General features: G+C 48.1%; 1 protein-coding gene across 1 annotated transcript in view; it reads left to right on the top strand.

Annotated features, from left to right (window-relative positions):
* smg1 (SMG1 nonsense mediated mRNA decay associated PI3K related kinase) overlaps positions 1 to 17,706 on the top strand; it is a 70,092-nt gene that overhangs the window by 27,863 nt on the left and 24,523 nt on the right. The window contains exons 23-43 of the mRNA XM_080776890.1: positions 295 to 449; positions 616 to 761; positions 1,414 to 1,731; positions 2,496 to 2,640; positions 3,182 to 3,332; positions 3,653 to 3,773; positions 4,024 to 4,305; positions 4,746 to 4,897; positions 4,990 to 5,131; positions 5,540 to 5,684; positions 6,174 to 6,312; positions 6,932 to 7,159; positions 8,108 to 8,288; positions 8,798 to 8,959; positions 9,823 to 10,076; positions 10,988 to 11,142; positions 11,283 to 11,505; positions 12,692 to 12,941; positions 15,523 to 15,752; positions 16,601 to 16,852; positions 17,428 to 17,566. Of these exons, the coding sequence (XP_080633016.1) occupies positions 295 to 449; positions 616 to 761; positions 1,414 to 1,731; positions 2,496 to 2,640; positions 3,182 to 3,332; positions 3,653 to 3,773; positions 4,024 to 4,305; positions 4,746 to 4,897; positions 4,990 to 5,131; positions 5,540 to 5,684; positions 6,174 to 6,312; positions 6,932 to 7,159; positions 8,108 to 8,288; positions 8,798 to 8,959; positions 9,823 to 10,076; positions 10,988 to 11,142; positions 11,283 to 11,505; positions 12,692 to 12,941; positions 15,523 to 15,752; positions 16,601 to 16,852; positions 17,428 to 17,566 (3,970 nt within the window). The remainder of the gene's footprint in view (positions 1 to 294; positions 450 to 615; positions 762 to 1,413; positions 1,732 to 2,495; positions 2,641 to 3,181; positions 3,333 to 3,652; positions 3,774 to 4,023; positions 4,306 to 4,745; positions 4,898 to 4,989; positions 5,132 to 5,539; positions 5,685 to 6,173; positions 6,313 to 6,931; positions 7,160 to 8,107; positions 8,289 to 8,797; positions 8,960 to 9,822; positions 10,077 to 10,987; positions 11,143 to 11,282; positions 11,506 to 12,691; positions 12,942 to 15,522; positions 15,753 to 16,600; positions 16,853 to 17,427; positions 17,567 to 17,706) is intronic.

Genomic DNA, 17,706 nt, shown 5'->3' with positions numbered 1-17,706 from the left:
ATGTTCCAAACTTCCCACGTTAGTGGGCAAGTAGTCTACAATAAGGCATTCTAATGACATAGAGTAAACTTTGGTCTCATGTAAGTCTACTTCCGAGCAGAGTTGAGAAAGAGCAGCCCTCCGCAAAAGTCACAGGACAAAAAGAAAAATATTACTGAATCAAAGAATTCCTTTACACCCAAAATATGGATGTAAACAGCTTAGTGAATCGGTCCCAATATGAATAGAAAATGCTGTAGCTCTAAATGGTTCAATGCAAATTTAAAAACTGCCGTATCTTGTCGTCCCACACAGGGACCAGAGTTGGAGGTTCCTCTGATGATGCTGGTGGAGGCCCTGTGTGAGCTGCGTTGTCCCGAGGCCATCCAGGGAGTGGCTGCCTGGAGCCTCTATAACACTGGCAAGAGCTTGCCCTGGCTGCTCTCTGTAGCCCTGCAGGCAATGGGCCGGTGAGGACAGCCATTGTTTGTTTGGTCTTCCCTTGTCATGTCTGCTTTTTCCTGGGATTACAGCTGACTCAGCTTCTACTGTACTGATTTATTGTATGCTCTCTGTGTGTGTGTGTGTGTGTGTGTGTGTGTGTGTGTGTGTGTGTGTGTGTGTGTGTGTGTCCAGGTTTGAGAAGGCTGCTTTAGAGTACCAGGAGCAGCTGTGTGCCGTCACGGGGATGGACTGTTCCATCAAGAGTTTCGATCGCACGCTGCTGAAATTGTCCAACGCCAGCAACAGCACCAGCGCCAGCCCCAAACACACGGGCAACGGTCGGTGCTAAACGCATGCTGTCACTGTACTTCAGTCCATCTTAGTTTTTTGCATGAGGAAACGTGTAATTATTGTTCTGACAATCTAGCAAATAAACATGTACGTTTACCTCTGTGCAGTCAGAAATAGGGTTGTCACGATTACAAATTTTTAGTTGATGCGATTAATTGTAACATAAATAATTGCAATTAACGATTAGTGTTTTTTTTTGCATTGAACGTTGGAACGTTACAATTTGTATTTCTGTTTGCCTTTTAGGCTTCGCAATCACAAATTGCACGGGGCAGACATGACAAATAACTTAAATATACAAATAAATCACTGACACAATTAATAACTATATAATATAACTAAAAATAGCAGAAATCAGAGATCTACAACACGTCTCATGTCACGTGAACTGAAGTTTGAAAGCTACTTTTCTAATCTGAAGAGATTTCACATGGTACAATATGATGATCACATGATGATCTTTTTAGATATTCTCTTCTTTAGGACAGTGATGATCCAAAACTCAAAAGCCATGGGATAATTATGTGATTGTGATTATTCCATAGAAGATTATGTATTAATTGTGACAGGCGTAGTCAGAAAGTGCTCTGGTGGCGTTGTTTCAAGTCTCTCCTTGACCCTCCGCTCTCCCCCACCCAGGCGAAGGCAGGAAGACGGTGCTGCTCAAGTCCAGCGAGTGCTCCCCCGAGGTGCTGAACTTCCTGGTGAACAAGGCGTGCCAGTGCTACGTGGCGCTGTGCGACTGGCCCTCGGTGCAGGAGTGGCAGGCCAGCGTCCACGCCCTGAAGAAGAGCAGCCCCAGCCTGGCCGGCGTCCACCTGAAGGCCGACTTCAACTACATCCAGGCCCTCAGCCGCTTCGAGGAGGGAGACTTCGCAGGGTGCCGCAGCCAGCTGGAGCTGCTGCCCGGAGAGGACTACGGCCTGCTCAACTCCACCACCACCAAGGACAAGCTGGGTATGGAGGGTGCACCTAACCACGCGTCACCAGGCGTTCCTTATGAGGTGGAAAGCCTGGTCTGTGTTTCTAAATCACTGTGAGATCCGGTCTAGACCGAATGGTAAAATCTAAAATAAAACAAATTGGGGGGGCGACACCGAAAAAGCCGTAAATAAGAGTTTTATTATTATTCTTTAGTCTCGCCAGTCGCTACGAGTTGGGATAAAATATGGATATAACCATACCGTCTTCAAGACGTACTTGAAGAAACTTGTCGGATTCATATGGCGCATCAAGACTTTTATTGGGTAGGCCCTAAAATTACGATGCCCTTGATCACGGGAAATGTTGGGTACTTTATTCCGCTTTGTGGTTTCCTGCCTGATGACTACAAATCAGTGACTACAGCATGACGTTAGTTACCGTCCACTCCTGACCAGTTCATAAACCCGAAAAGAAATGCTTCCCAGGCTAGGGTGCACCTAGGTCGTTTTCACTGTGTGACATTATGAGGTTTTATCAAAACGGTTCACTTATTTAACACCACGACTTTGATGACTTTAGTGGCCAGTTGGCCACCGTGAAACTGTGGTGATTGTATATATATCTCTTCTTTGCTGCTGGGTTGAAGTGGTCAAACGACCACATAACAACCAACCACTTAAGCCCTATTCAAAAAGGTTATGTCGGCTGGGCTCTAGTTAGTAGCCAGGCGCTGGAAGCATGTTTTTGTCTTTATTGCATGGTGAAGTGTTTTTTTAAACCATGTGTGTGCATGTCAGATCTAAAGCGCCTGCTGCCATCGGCCTTGAGTCCAGACCCCTCTGAGCTTCAGAAGGCCATCGAGGTGCAGCTACTTCGCAGCGCTGTCAGTGCCATGACGACAGCCAATCACCAGCAAGAGCAGAAAGCCACGGCCACATCAGAGTGAGTTTTGTGAGCTCACAAAATCTGAATGGTTCAAATGGTTCAGATTTTGTCCTTAAAAAAAAGAGTGTTGTTCCATTTCCAAACGCTGCTAAAGATCACGGATGGCTTAATTCTAGGCTTAACCCATTTTGGGCGGGAACTCCTTTTGGTGTTGGCATTATGTTATGCTTTAGCTATTGAAAAATAGCAGATCTACAAGCTCAGAGCTTGTAGGTCTGCAATTTTTGAAAAATCGAACGACTGACATAGAAACATAGCTTTTTCAGAAAACTGTCAGGATGTAGAAGACATTTTTAGAATCTGATCTCAGGTCAAAATGGGTTAAAATATGATATAAATATTTTAGTAAATCTCTATGGGAGAAATTAAAGATTTTTCAGTGGAACCAGAAAACCACGCCACCTGCTATCGAGAAGGAGAAAATGGCATGCATCTCTAGCTGAATGCAGCTTCAGTCACTGGCCATGTTGGCTGTCTAGCCTGTAGTCTGTTTAATGTGCGGTCCTCTCTCTCTGTGTGTGTGTGTGTGTGTGTGTAGCACGCTGGTGCGCTACCTGAAGCAGACGGGCCGTATCTCCCTGGGTCCGCTGCGTCTGTCTACTCTCACGCTGTCTGACTCGCTGCCAACCCTGCCCACCATGCAGCTGCACTGTGCCTCTGCCCTGGAGAACACGCTCACCGGACAAGAGGTACAAACACCGTTTAGAATCATGTGACATAGTAGGCCTGGAGAACACACTGACCGGACAAGAGGTGCACAGCACACGCATACTGTTGAAAACGTGACATAGTAGGCCTACAAGATAACCAAGAGGTACACACAGAGGTACACGCACCTTTTGTGCCAAGGACGTGTGTACACGTCTTTTCTAATCAAACCGCGGGGTGCTTATGAATATGACGTGTAGTAAAGGCGTCTTTAGGTCCTTTTTAATATCAAACAGAATCGCAATTGAATAATTTTTGCCTTTTATAATGATGTTAATATTATTGCGCCGTCTCTCTGCAGGACTGTGTGATCCCACTGTACAGTGAAGCTCTCAGCTCCTGTAAGCAGCAGGATGTCCAGCCCTGGCTCCATGCGCTCCGATACACCACCTTCCAGAGGCAGCTGCTGCTCCACCTGAAAGGTACGTCATCACGTCATTGTTTCAACGATGTATCCGTGACTGATTCCAAATTTGAGGAAGGTGTCAGCCTTCCATTATACATTTAAAGTTGAATATTTTGAGGGAATCGTCTCATTTTAAGAACGATCAGGCGATCGATCGTACTGGAGATACATTTTCTGCAAAAATGAAAGAAAAAAGCGGGGGCTGAAGGGGCTGACTTATTACTTTACTCCTGGCAGTAAATGAGTGGACACACTCTGTTCTCCAGGTTCCTCCGCTCCTGTGGACGGCCACCTGATGGAGCTGTGTCTGACCGCCGTCAAGTTCGCCCGGAAGCAGGGCAACATCGCCCTGGCCACGCGGCTCCTCGGCCAATGCGGCGACTCCTCCGCCCCGAAGAGCGAGGAGGGAGGAGAGGAGGTGCCGGCGGAGGAGGTGGAGGGCGACGAGCTGAGCAACGTCTTCAAGCGTCTGAGTCTGGAGGGCGTGATCGGGGAGAAGTGGGGGCCGGAGCTGCAGATAGAGAAAGCCAAAGTCCTCTGTACCGCCGGTGAGGACGAAAGGATTTAATGGACGTGATAAAAGAAAGACGTACAGCGCTCACACTAATGAGATGATTAAGGCAGATCCCTTTTCACCATAGCATTTATTAAAGTTGATTAGGTACTTGTTTTGGGGCTGTGCATACTTAGTTTAGACTAGACACGGGTTAGGTTTAGGTGTGCTGCCCCGTGGGAGGTTAGGTTTAGGGTGAGTGTTTGAGATAGGTTGTAGTTGTAGGACTAATGACTGGTCTAACCAATGACTAGTCTAAACCAAAAACTGTCTAAACTAAGTACTGCACCCGTTTTGGGCTTACCGTACACCTGCGATTATACAAATGACATTTGACCGCTAAAAAAAGTGAACTGGCTGATCAACGCGCAGAGATTCATGAAACGGTTGACATTCATAAGCACCTGGTAAGTGAACGTCTTGTGACTTGTGCAGGTCAGTCCATGGCAGCCATGGAGATGCTGAGCTCGTGCGCGCTGTCCTACTGCCACCAGGGCAAGTGTGAGCGCGCCGCCTGTCGCTCGGTGCTCACCCTGTGCAAGTGGCTCCTCGCTGACTGGAAGGACCTCACCCCGCAGCTCAAGCAGGTAGAGATGCGTTGTGATGTATTACCATGTGTTGTTCTTCTTGCTCTGGATTACGAGCGTCTGCTAAATGTCTACATTGTAAATTGGTCCAGGTGGTGAAGCGATCTGGCGCTCTGGCGACGTGCAACGCCGGCACCGCGGGCAGCCTGTCTCCGCTCAGCTGCAACATCGTTGCCCTGCTGGAGCTCCCCCTGGTGGAGCAGGGCATCCCCCGCATCACTGCAGAAACGACAGGTGAAGGACAGGGGGAAAAAAGCACCACTCGAAGCCAGTGGTTTTCAACCCTTTTTCATATAATTTGGCATTTGAAGTAACCACGGACCACCATTCAATGAGCAGACCCCAAAACGAAATAATATTTTGTCGTTGGATAAGACTTGGTTAGTGTTTACCAAGTCTCCATTTAGCTGGGGACTACCTGGAACCCCCTCAAGGACCACTGGTTGAAAACCACTGAACACGTTTTGAGCTGTGACCCCCCCCCCCCCCCCCACCGAGATTGTAGATTTAAAAATTATATATTATAAAAATGTATATTATTTGACAATTTGACCAATGTTTTTTCTGCATTCTTCCTGCTACTTAAAGTAGTATGGAACTTGTTGACAGTTATTTTTTAAATCTCTCTTTCTGTCTCTCCAGTGAGCGTGGGTGTGGGTGAGCCAGACTTTGTGCTGGGCCAGCTCTACCAGCTGTCTACCAGCCAAGCTCCTGAGGTGGCCAAGTCCTGGGCTGCCCTGGCCAGCTGGGCCTATCGCTGGGGCAGGAAGGTGGTTGACAATGCCAGGTTAGTGGAGACCATGTAGAATCCACACCTTACTACACCTTATTAAAGGTGGAACACGATATCAAGGCTGGACAAAATGTTTTAGCCTTCATTTAACCACTTAAATGTATACTTTGTTGACTGGCGTTCCACCAGGGGACTAGGCCCCTTTGGAAACAGAAATAAATCACATGGGCTGGAATCAGTCTCTTAAGGCTCATGTTCTTAGCATTGGCCTCCTAACTTTATCCCACCGTCTAATCTAAACCTTTTCACCAAATGCCCGACTAACTGTTTGAACACGAGGTACAACTTCCAGCTTTCTGATCGGCCCTCGTATGTTTTTAGTTAAAGAAAAGGATTTCTTCTACATGGATTCAAATTAAACTAGGCGCAAGTGTGACCTAAACTTGAAATGGTTGCATTCTTTTATCACTGTTTCCGTTCATGTCTGGTGTCGGATGATACGCCATGAACTTTAAATGTGTCGTTCTCTTTCTCCTTCCGTAGCCAAGGGGAGGGCGTGCCCCTCCTTCCTGGGGAGAAGAAGGACATTGAGGAGCTGCTTCCCGCCACCACCAGTGAAGAAGACAAAGAGGCCATCTTCAGCATCCTGGGACAGGCCATGTGTCGGCCCGCTGGCATCCAGGTACCGGTCTGCAGTGCCGGACCGTATCGGCCCCTGTTGTTGGCAGACTAATGATGGCTGTGTCCTAGAACAACCTATATAGTCTAATAACTCTGATATATTGTCTCGTCTAAGAGGCAGAGCTTAGGAGGATTCATTAAATTCCCGGGAAGATTGCCCACTTTCCACTCCGCCCATGATAAATGTATGCAGCTCACCATATCCTAATTTAGTTTCTACTTGGATGTGTGGCAGTTTCACGCGTCGAGCTTGGTAGATCGGCTGTTTTCGACACGCGACACCAGCACACCACTCAATTATGTACTCAATTATTTTACTTAAGTAAAAGTATCAATAACGTAATGTAGAAATACTCGTTTATTTTCAAATGGTGTAAATGTATATAGGGCTGAAGTGGTTAGTGTATGTTTTGTAATAATAATAAAAATCTACAAAGTAACTCAAGTTTTCAAATAAATGTAGTGGCGCAAAAGTACAATATTTGCCTCGGGATGTAGTGGAGTAGAAGTAAAAGTACTTGAAATTGGAAATACTCACGTAAAGTACGAATACCTCAAACGTGTACTTAAGTAAAATGTACTGTAATAATTAACTAACTCTTCGTCCCTTCTCTGTCCAGGACGAGGACATGGCTCTGCAGCAGGAGGAGGACGAGGAGGACGACATGGTGGACGTGATCTGGCGCCAGCTGCTGGCGTCGTGCCCCTGGCTGGGCGAGGCGGCGGTGGGCCAGCCCGTCACCGACGGCCTCATCAGGGTGTGGCGCCGCGTGGTGGACCGCATCTTCAGCCTCTACAGAGTGTCCTGCCGGGCATACTTCACCTTCCTCAAGCTCAACGCTGGACAGGTGAGTGTCCTGTCGGGCCTACTTCACCTTCCTCAAGCTCAACGCTGGACAGGTGAGTGTCCTGCCGGGCATACTTCACCTTCCTCAAGCTCGACGCTGGACAGGTGAGTGTCCTGCCGGGCATACTTCACCTTCCTCAAGCTCAACGCTGGACAGGTGAGTGTCCTGCCGGGCATACTTCACCTTCCTCAAGCTCAACGCTGGACAGGTGAGTGTCCTGCCGGGCCTACTTCACCTTCCTCAAGCTCAACGCTGGACAGGTGAGTGTCCTGCCGGGCATACTTCACCTTCCTCAAGCTCAACGCTGGACAGGTGAGTGTCCTGCCGGGCATACTTCACCTTCCTCAAGCTCAACGCTAGACAGGTGAGTGTCCTGCCGGGCATACTTCACCTTCCTCAAGCTCAAAGCTGGACAGGTGAGTGTCCTGCCGGGCATACTTCACCTTCCTCAAGCTCAACGCTGGACAGGTGAGTGTCCTGCCGGGCATACTTCACCTTCCTCAAGCTCAACGCTGGACAGGTGAGTGTCCTGCCGGGCATACTTCACCTTCCTCGAGCTCAACGCTGGACAGGTGAGTGTCCTGCCGGGCATACTTCACCTTCCTCGAGCTCAACGCTGGACAGGTGAGGGCGGAGGAGCGTGGTGTGCTGCTTGACCAGCATAATTTCATGACGAAATCGACAAAGAATTGTAAGAAATTCCATAAATTAGATAACAAATATTTAAGAACTAGTGAGAATATATCTACAAGCTCACAACGTGAGTGTGAGCTTGTAGATCTGCGATTTCCAATTGGTATCCCAACCTAAAAATGCATTTTCTGTTTAATAAAAAGCTGGAGAGACATGGGGACTAACAAAAAAAATGACGCTACCTAAAAGATATATATATATATATATATATCTGAAATCCAAATCTTTTCACACTCGCCTCTCTTTAACTCCCAGGTGCACATCGACGAGGACGACCCCAAGCTGCTGCTGACCAATCAGATCAGCAAGCAGAGCAACGACGACGTGATCGTCATGGCGACGCTCCGTCTGCTCCGCCTGCTGGTGAAGCACGCGGGCGAGCTGAGGGAGGGGCTGGAGCTGGGCCTGGCCTCCACGCCCACCGTGCCCTGGAAGGGTACGCTACTACGCACACCGCACTGTACTCAACCCGTCACATAGCTTTTAACCACTTCATCTAATATTCTAAACGCTTTTCACACTTACAAGATTTTTCAGATTTTCTTTCTCATTGGCTGATGTATCTGCTCACCGCAAATATGTCCGGGCAGAAACGAACGAATCAGAACACAATAGTTCCGCCTTAGAGAATCTTGGTTCCTACCTAAACTACGGCGCTGAAACTGACACAGAGGCAGTTATAGCGGACCCCCGCAGATAATAATAATGCAGCTGGTAATTCATTGATTTAATCAATTTGGGCTTGTTACTAGTTTACTAGTCTAGTTTACTGCCTAGTTTACTAGTCGACTTTTTTTCCCTCTTCAGTCAACTAGTACCAACGAGGTCAACTAGTGCATTTACTAGTTGAATAGTCGACTAGTTGCTTAAAGCCCAGTCAATGAACACGGATGCTTTCCCGGTATCAATGCGCTCTAACTCCTCTGTGCTGTGGTGTTCCTCCAGGCATCATCCCTCAGCTGTTCTCCCGTCTCAACCACCCAGAGGCCTACATCAGACAGAGCATCTGCAGCCTGCTGTGCAGAGTGGCTCAGGACTCTCCACACCTCATCCTCTACCCGGCCATCGTGGGCTCACTGTCCCTGGGAGGGGAGGCCCAGAACGCTGGTATGTGGATATGCATAGATATTAAATAAAAGATGGATGCCTCATTGGCCGCTGCAGTTAGTTGTGCATCGACGTGAGGGCGGGACATTTGCCGGAAGTGCGGAAGCCATGCTGCCACTCGAGTGACTACTGGCCAATCACAGCGCATCTTTTCCGGGACTTGTCAGACCCGAATGTCTGCTCTGTGACGCACACGGAAGCTTCCGTGAAGCGCTAGTCTCGCGTTGCCAAACTGTTGCCTCTTGTAAGAGTTGTCTGCCTACGTGAGACTAGTGAAGCAGCAGAAGCACCAACGCGTCTACCCTTCTATGTCAATGTGTATATCACCAATGACCTTAATTATAACACTTACACCTAAAAGTTTATTTTTCTTGTTGGGGTAGAGCAGTCCCATTTGGACTATGAGGTCCTGGGTTCGATCTGGAGCACCGCCAACTCTGCTTATGAGTAGCATTGCTCGGGTAACTTGAGTTGTTGTAGTTTGCACTTTATTTAATCTGTTGTTCTGGATCTTCTTGTGACCATGTTTATATGTACCTGTTCATGTTACAGCAGGTAAAAAAAACACAAAAAACAAGAATAGCCCAATTTTGGACATGAAAATAAACTTGACCTAGTGTGGTAAGTGCTCGGCGCTGATGTTCAGCAATCCAACTCCTCAGGGGATTAGCGCATGGAAACAGGGATAGACACCCTTGTTCTCCAAACTACCACGTTAACTATTTCACACTGTCATAGAAGATGCTTTGCTATGTTTGAGAAGTTTTGAAAGTATGACATTTTCACCGTATAATGACATGCCCAAAAAAGGGACCCAGTTAACCAGTGGTAAACAAATCATTTGACCCCCCCCTCCCCCGCAGGGAGCAAGCTGCCGTCCGCCCTGCCCACCTTCCTGGGCAGCATGCAGGCCGAGGCCATGGGGGACGAGGAGGACGAGGAGGACGAGCGCTCGGGCAGCCGGCCGGCGTCTCAGGACAGCGGCGGGCTGCAGGCGGGCGGCGGCAGAGAGGAGCTGGCAGCGCTGTGCTCCAGCCAGGACCAGGCCATGATGCACGACTGCTACAGCAAGATAGTAGACAAGCTGTCCACGGCCAACCCCACCATGGTGCTGCAGGTAATGAATACTGTCCACGGCCAACCCCACCATGGTGCTGCAGGTAATGAATACTGTCCACGGCCAACCCCACCATGGTGCTGCAGGTAATGAATACTGTCCACAGCCAACCCCACCATGGTGCTGCAGGTAATGAATACTGTCCACAGCCAACCCCACCATGGTGCTGCAGGTAATGAATACTGTCCACGGCCACCTGTTTACTACATTATCAACCCATAATCACCAGTGGGTTACTCATCACTCCAATGCAATCGAGCCAGCAGGCTCGATTGCACATTTTTATGGGTCCCTTTTTTTTCTTTTCGTTTCCTACATTATTATTCTTAATTATTATTGTTTCAAATTTTCATTAAGAACAAAGTGACTTGCCTTGTAGTTCTACTCGATCTCTTCTTCACTAGCCCCTCCCTAACATTCTAGTCTAGTTTTTATTTGTAGACGAAATATATACTTGTGTGTGTGTGTATGTTTGTATGTATAATTGCGAACGCAGTGATTGCGAACGCAGTGAGCACTTACTATGAGACCTAGCAGATCATGTCTGTCTGTCTGTCTGTCTGTGTGTCCGTGTGTCCCCCCTTTGTGCCCATATATGGAGCTGAGTGATTTGTTTGTGATTGATGCAACACACTCCATATTTGGACGTATAGCTGCTTTGGGGACTCCTTATATGGTTATGGCTAAGTTAAAAACTTAACTTAAAAATAACTTAACTTAAAAAAAGAATAACTTAAAAATAAATCTTAAAAAAACCCAAATATGTATGAGCTGCGTTCGCTTCCCACGTTTGCGCGTCTTACTGGTATATATATATATATATATATATATATATATGTATATATATATAATGTTTTCGTGATGGTTTTAGTCTATGAAATCAACATGTGTGTGTGTGTGTGTGTGTTTAGGTGCAGATGCTGGTGGGGGAGCTGCGCAGGGTGACGTTGCTGTGGGATGAGCTGTGGCTGGGCGTGTTGCAGCAGCAGCACATGCACGTGCTGCGCCGCATACAGCAGCTGGAGGACGAGGTCAAACGCGTGCAGAACAACAACACGCTGCGCAAGTGAGTGTCACTCGCATTAACCCAGTTTGAGAAGCTTCTACACTACAGTATGTCTGCGGTACTATAAACTATTTCATGTCAAGGCGCACAATTTATTTGTTTGCTCGAGTCGTGACTAAATTGCCCCCCTCCCCCCTCAGAGATGAGAAGATAGCCATCATGAGGGAGAAGCACTCGGCCCTCATGCGGCCCGTGGTGTTCGCTCTGGACCACGTGCGCAGCATCACAGCGGCGCCGGCCGAGACGCCGCACGAGACCTGGTTCCAGCAGACGTACGGGGACGCGCTGACCAACGCCCTGGAGAGACTAAGGAACCCCCACAACCCAGCCAACCCCGCCAGCAGCTGGGGGCCTTTCAAACAGGTGAGGGAGGGAGGGGAATTGTTATTTTGTTGGTCTAGGGCCTAGGCCCAACCGAGTAAAAGTTTTAGTAAAAGGTTTTAGTCCAGTTTTAGTCATAAATTCAAAAATGTTGTGCTGATAGCTACACACTAGTAGTGTGCGACTGTGCGTGTGTGCATGCGTGCAGAGGAGGGAGGAGGCGACAAGGCGACGAGGCGTGTGTGTGTGCAGGATAGCGGCGAGAGCAGTGACATTATTGGCGGAACATTTTCATGCATTTAAAACTTTGTTCGTCAATCCACTAACATTTTCGTGTAGCCTCGTCTTGTCAACGATCGTCTCGTCATCGTCATTGTCATTAAACAGAGCTATTTAGCTCGTCAGCGTCAGTCTTGTCCCGAATTATTTTAGTGCCGTTCGTTTTAGTCCGTCTTAGTCCTAGAAAAAGGGGCGTTGACGTCGTCATTTACGTTATCGTCATGCCTGACGAAAACAACACTGGCTACTCGGTCTAGATAAAGATTGGTCTGGGTCCCATCCCAGTGCTTGAGAACCAGTGCTCTATAGTGAAGTGTGTGTGTTGTGCTGGTCACAGACTCACAGTGCCCTATGGTGAAGTGTGTGTTCTGTGGCGGTCACAGTGCTCTATAGTGAAGTGTGTGTTCTGTGGCGGTCACAGTGCTCTATAGTGAAGTGTGTGTTCTGTGGCGGTCACAGTGCTCTATAGTGAAGTGTGTGTTCTGTGGCGGTCACAGTGCTCTATAGTGAAGTGTGTGTTCTGTGGTGGTCACAGTGCTCTATAGTGAAGTGTGTGTTGTGGTGGTCACAGTGCCCTATAGTGAAGTGTGTGTTGTGGTGGTCACAGTGCTCTATAGTGAAGTGTGTGTTTTGTGGTGGTCACAGTGCTCTATAGTGAAGTGTGTGTTTTGTGGTGGTCACAGTGCTCTATAGTGAAGTGTGTGTTTTGTGGCGGTCACAGTGCTCTACAGTGAAGTGTGTGTTTTGTGGTGGTCACAGTGCTCTATAGTGAAGTGTGTTTTGTGGCGGTCACAGTGCTCTATAGTGAAGTGTGTGTTCTGTGGTGGTCACAGTGCTCTATAGTGAAGTGTGTGTTTTGTGGTGGTCACAGTGCTCTATAATGAAGTGTTTGTTTTGTGGTGGTCACAGTGCCCTATAGTGAAGTGTGTGTTTTGTGGCGGTCACTCAGGTCATGCTCAGCCTGCAGCAGCGGGCCCAGAAGCGCGCCAGCTACCTGCTCCGTCTGGACGAGATCAGCCCCCGCCTGGCGTCCATGGCGGCCACGGAGATGGCGCTGCCCGGGGAAGTGTCCTCGGCCACGGACACCCTCACCATCCAGAGCGTGGGCAACACCATCACCATCCTGCCCACCAAGACCAAGCCCAAGAAGCTCTACTTCCTGGGCTCCGACGGACACAACTACCCGTATCTCTTCAAAGGTATGGAGGGTGGAAAAACGGGCGCAATGTCATTTCCAGATTTAAAAAAACAATCTTAAAACTCATTTGGTGGAAGATTCAGTGTAAGGATAAATGTAAGGATTGTCTCTGGATGGATGATACTTATCCCATTCTGACCTGAGATCAGATTCTAAAAATGTCTTCTACGTCAGTCGCTCGTCGATTTTAACAAAAAATAGCAGACCTACAAGCTCGTAGTGCGCCACTTGGTGGCGCGCTATGAGCTTGTAGATCTTCAGAGCAGACGAGATGCGGTGCCTTGCCTATACTTAACTGAGATTTACACGGTTTCCCCACTTTATATCTAGTTAACAATTGATCAATGAACAATACAAACAAAGTGGAATTGTTCCGTTAGTTGATCCGGGCACTTGGGAGTGAGAAGGACGAACAGTGGAATTGTTCCATTAGTTAATCTGATTGGCCAGTATGAGACTATGCATGATGATGTACGATTGTACGATGATAAGTGAGCGCCTCACTTTCTCATTTTTTTTAAAGATTTTTTGGGGCTTTTATGCCTTTAAGGACAGTAGGCTGACAGAAAATTGAGAGTGACACGCAGCAAAGGGACTGGACACGTGTCTCGCTGTCAGGCTACATCGTAGCCTAGGTGGCGCTATTGCCAGCTGTTCAGGCCATATTTAATTTATTCTTTATTCATCATGGGTGCCAGTTCCCACCTGATGTCGTGTGGGAGTTCAGACTGGTCCAGATCGTACTGAATAACTGCTAGCTTGCATAACGTCTTCAGACTAGGACTCAAGTCTAAGATAAACAGTTCATCACTGTATATCACTGTATCTGCGTCACTGTATATCACTGTATCTGCAAAGAGGCAGATACGATCTCCCACAGTGCAACAGCACAGCCACATACAATACGGATCCGGATCCGGGCCGTTCCCCTTGGGCTTAACGTCCTTCCAGGAGAAAGTCTCAGGATTGTATTTCCACAGATCAGTTAAGGACTGGTTAAGGCCACCAAATATGTACAGCTCTCCATTGTAAGTAAAGGCTGAATGACTACAGCGTCCTTCTGGAAGAGGCTGTGTAGAAGGTGTGTTCTTCCATTGGTTGGTCTCTGTGTCAAACACTCCGATGCGGTTGTAGCACTCATCATCCCCATAGCCTCCAAATACAAACATCTTTGTCCCGATTATGGTGGCAGAGTGACACCTGGTAGCAGGTGGTGCAGTGCCTCTGGTGTTAATTGAAGTCCAGACCATTGTGCTGGTGTCCAACTTGTGGATGTCATTAGTGAGTCCAGTCTGGGTCGATCCTCCATGGATAAACATGACCTCCCCAAAGACACAGGCTGAGTGGCCCCACCTCTCCTCTGGAACGGTCCCAGAAGCCCTGGGTTTGAACCATGTGTGGGCGTCGACATCATATGCATAAAGCTCGTTGCAGAAACCGGCGTTGGTCCTCCCTCCCCAGATGTAGACGATTTCTCCTACCAGCACAGCTGTGTGGAAGTGGCGCCCGGAGGGAACCTCAAGGGGGCGCTGTCCTCTTCTAGTTGCCACTGCAGAAGGCAACGTCCTCCATCTCAGAGACACTGTGTTGAAGATGCACACAATGATGGGATGTGTTAGAGGTTGACCTCCAAATGAGAACACCCTGTCGTGACCCACGGTCACTGCAGCAATGGGGACTCCATCATTTGGTATTCCTCTCAGATTCACTGTCCACTGCATCGTTTGGACAGACCTGCACCTCACTGAATATCAACTGATCTGTAACGGAAAGGGTTCTGAAGAGACGTTTCTGTTCTGTTGTCCTTCAAGAATGTCTGCCTCTGTTGCTGCTTAGAGCTCTCAAAGAAAGTGTCTCTGTTGCCGCTCCAAGCTCGCTGCTCCAAGTTGTCAAGCTGTGTGACGCTCTGCTCGACCTTCTCTTATACTGAGTCTCTGCCGCTGATGTCACTGTGACTCAGCCATAACCATATACAGACCGTCCACCGCAGCCACGCCCAAATATGGAGTGTGTCGTCTAACCTGACAGTGTCGGCATAACGTCGGATTAAAACGTGTCAGTCAGGTTCCATACATGGAGCTCCAAGTCGATCGCTGCCCATATATGGAGTTTTGTGTCAAAGATGATGTCCTAATATGGAGTCTGTGAGGTTGCTCAATCTGACCTGCTGAGCAACTTGTTCCGTCTTTTGAATTGTATGCTGTACGGTTACTGTGTGATCTTTCTGTGTGTTGCATATACTGTACTAGACCGGTGCCCGGCTGTAGAGCACTGAGTCGGTAATGATGGAAGTTGGAGATCCGTGCCCCACCCGTCTATGCAATACCCGCTGTACCCGTGTCAGAGTACCCGGTCCACCCATCTGTCTGTGTCCCTTTTTATGCCCATATATCACTATTGACACTTTTTACTATTGTTACCTTTTTCATCTCCTGTGAGCACCTGGTTCTTGTTTTGTGTTTTCTGTGCCTTTAGTCTATTGGCAATTCCATTGCAGTGGATATCACTTTAAGAGAACCGTGCATGTGTCAATGTTACGCTGCAGTTCATCATAACCTCTCCATCATCCTCTCCATGCTCAGGCTTGGAGGACCTGCACCTGGACGAGCGCATCATGCAGTTCCTGTCCATCGTCAACACCATGTTCACCAAGGTCAACCAGCAGGAGCGCCCGCGCTTCCACGCCCGCCACTACTCTGTGACGCCGCTGGGCACGCGCTCCGGCCTCATCCAGTGGGTGGACGGGGCCACGCCGCTCTTTGGCCTCTACAAGCGCTGGCAGCAGAGAGAGGCCGTGCAGCAGGCCCAGAAGGTACAATTAAACCCATTTAGACCTGAGGCCGATAAAATAAAATAAAGGCTTCTAAATCCTGTTTCTATGTCGGTGGTGCTCAAACTATTTCATGTCAACGAGCCCCATAATTATGACCCCCATCTGAAAATATGATGTTCCAGGCACCCCCCAGAAGCAAAGATTTGCGGCACATTTTCACGATTTTTCTAAAATGGCTTGTCTGACCTACAAGCTCATAGCGTGCCACTCGGTGGCACGCTATGAGCTTGTAGATCTGCTATTTTTCAATAGCTAAAGCATAACATAACACCAAAAGGGGTTCCCGCCCAGAATGGGTTAACACAATTTGTGCACAAGACGTCCACAGACGTCCTAGGAATGATCCCATGCAGTGCCCAGGACGTCTGTAGTACACGTCTTGGGGAAGTATTTCTTTTTTTTTGGCGATATCTGATGGGCATCCCACGTCGCTATTTTGAAAGAATGAAAGGGCACATAATGTGTTTTAAGATATTTACTACAGCTCCTGGTCAACCATATCCTATGAATTCCTCATTTCCTATATACCTCACTGGTTCTTAAAGTGAGGTAAAGGAACCCTCTGGGTTACTTGAGGGAGTTCCAAATGGACCATTACAAGTCTGTAACTCTTGAGTGTGCAAATGAAACCAAATGGACCCGCGACGGTTCCATTTGCACACTCTGTTATGATGGGTCCTTGAAATGTAAACGTTCGAGAACCCCATGCATTGTAATTGCATAGCAAATGTGATGGAATCATTCCTGTTCCTCAATTTTGGATCTGGTTCCTCCGGATCCCAACCCCTACTCGGCGTCTGATTTCCATGCTCTCCCCTCACTCACAGGCCCAGGACTCGTTCCAGCAGCAGGCCCAGCCGCTGCCCCTGGTGCCCCGGCCCAGCGAGCTCTACTACAGCCGCATCGGGCCGGCCCTCAAGGCGGTGGGACTGAGCCTGGACGTGTCGAGGCGCGACTGGCCGCTGAGCGTCATGAAGGAGGTGTTGAAGGAGCTGATGGACGCCACGCCGCCCAACCTGCTGGCCAAGGAGCTGTGGTGCTCCTGCACCACGCCCAGCGAGTGGTGGAGGGTCACACAGGTCAGAAAGACCCACAGAGTGACAATGTTCCACTACGTGGAATGTCTTTTAATTATTGACATTATTTTACCCGTTACGTTTAGTACCAGGTAAAATAACGTTTAGTATGTGCATACTTACAGTATGCACATGTGTAAATGTAAATGTGCATACTTACAGTATGCACATGCTTAAAGTGAGCTTAATGTTGTTTAATGCAGTCAGATAGGACTTTTCTGTTTGAATGTATGGGCTGTCAAGGCCAGAAAGTATTTTGCCACTCAGGCGTTCCTGCATAACTTCCGGGTATGAAGATGTCACGCGCATAATATGCGTGTGACACAAAAACGCACAATAGAGGGTATAATATACCCTCTATTGTGGGTATAATATACCCTCTATTGTGTGTTTGTGTGTTTTGTGTGTGTGTTTGAGAGGGAGATGTATTTTTTTTTGATTGAATGCTTTTATTAGTCAGAAATGTAAACGGTACAGTGGTACAGTCGTACGTTAAGGCTAACGCAAGAGTAGGAATGAATGCGGTTGCATGTTTTAGGTTGAGGACATTTTGATGACATTGTCTTTCGACCCTCCAGTCCTACACCAGGTCCACTGCCGTCATGTCCATGGTGGGCTACATCATCGGCCTGGGTGACCGTCACCTGGACAACGTGCTGATTGACATGACCACCGGAGAGGTGGTGCACATCGACTACAATGTCTGCTTTGAGAAAGGTCAGGCTCCACTGAACTGAATTACATTCAACGGGGAGTGTCCTGTTTAACAGCAGATTATTTAGCTTACGTTAAATGTGACCACAGCAGCAAAATGTTACTTTCATTTCATAGTATCATACATGCAAACCACTCGATTT

Source organism: Protomyctophum bolini, assembly GCF_963924005.1.
Source record: "Protomyctophum bolini genome assembly, chromosome: 11".
Lineage (NCBI taxonomy): Eukaryota > Metazoa > Chordata > Actinopteri > Myctophiformes > Myctophidae > Protomyctophum > Protomyctophum bolini.
This window is presented reverse-complemented; position numbering and strand designations above follow the sequence as displayed.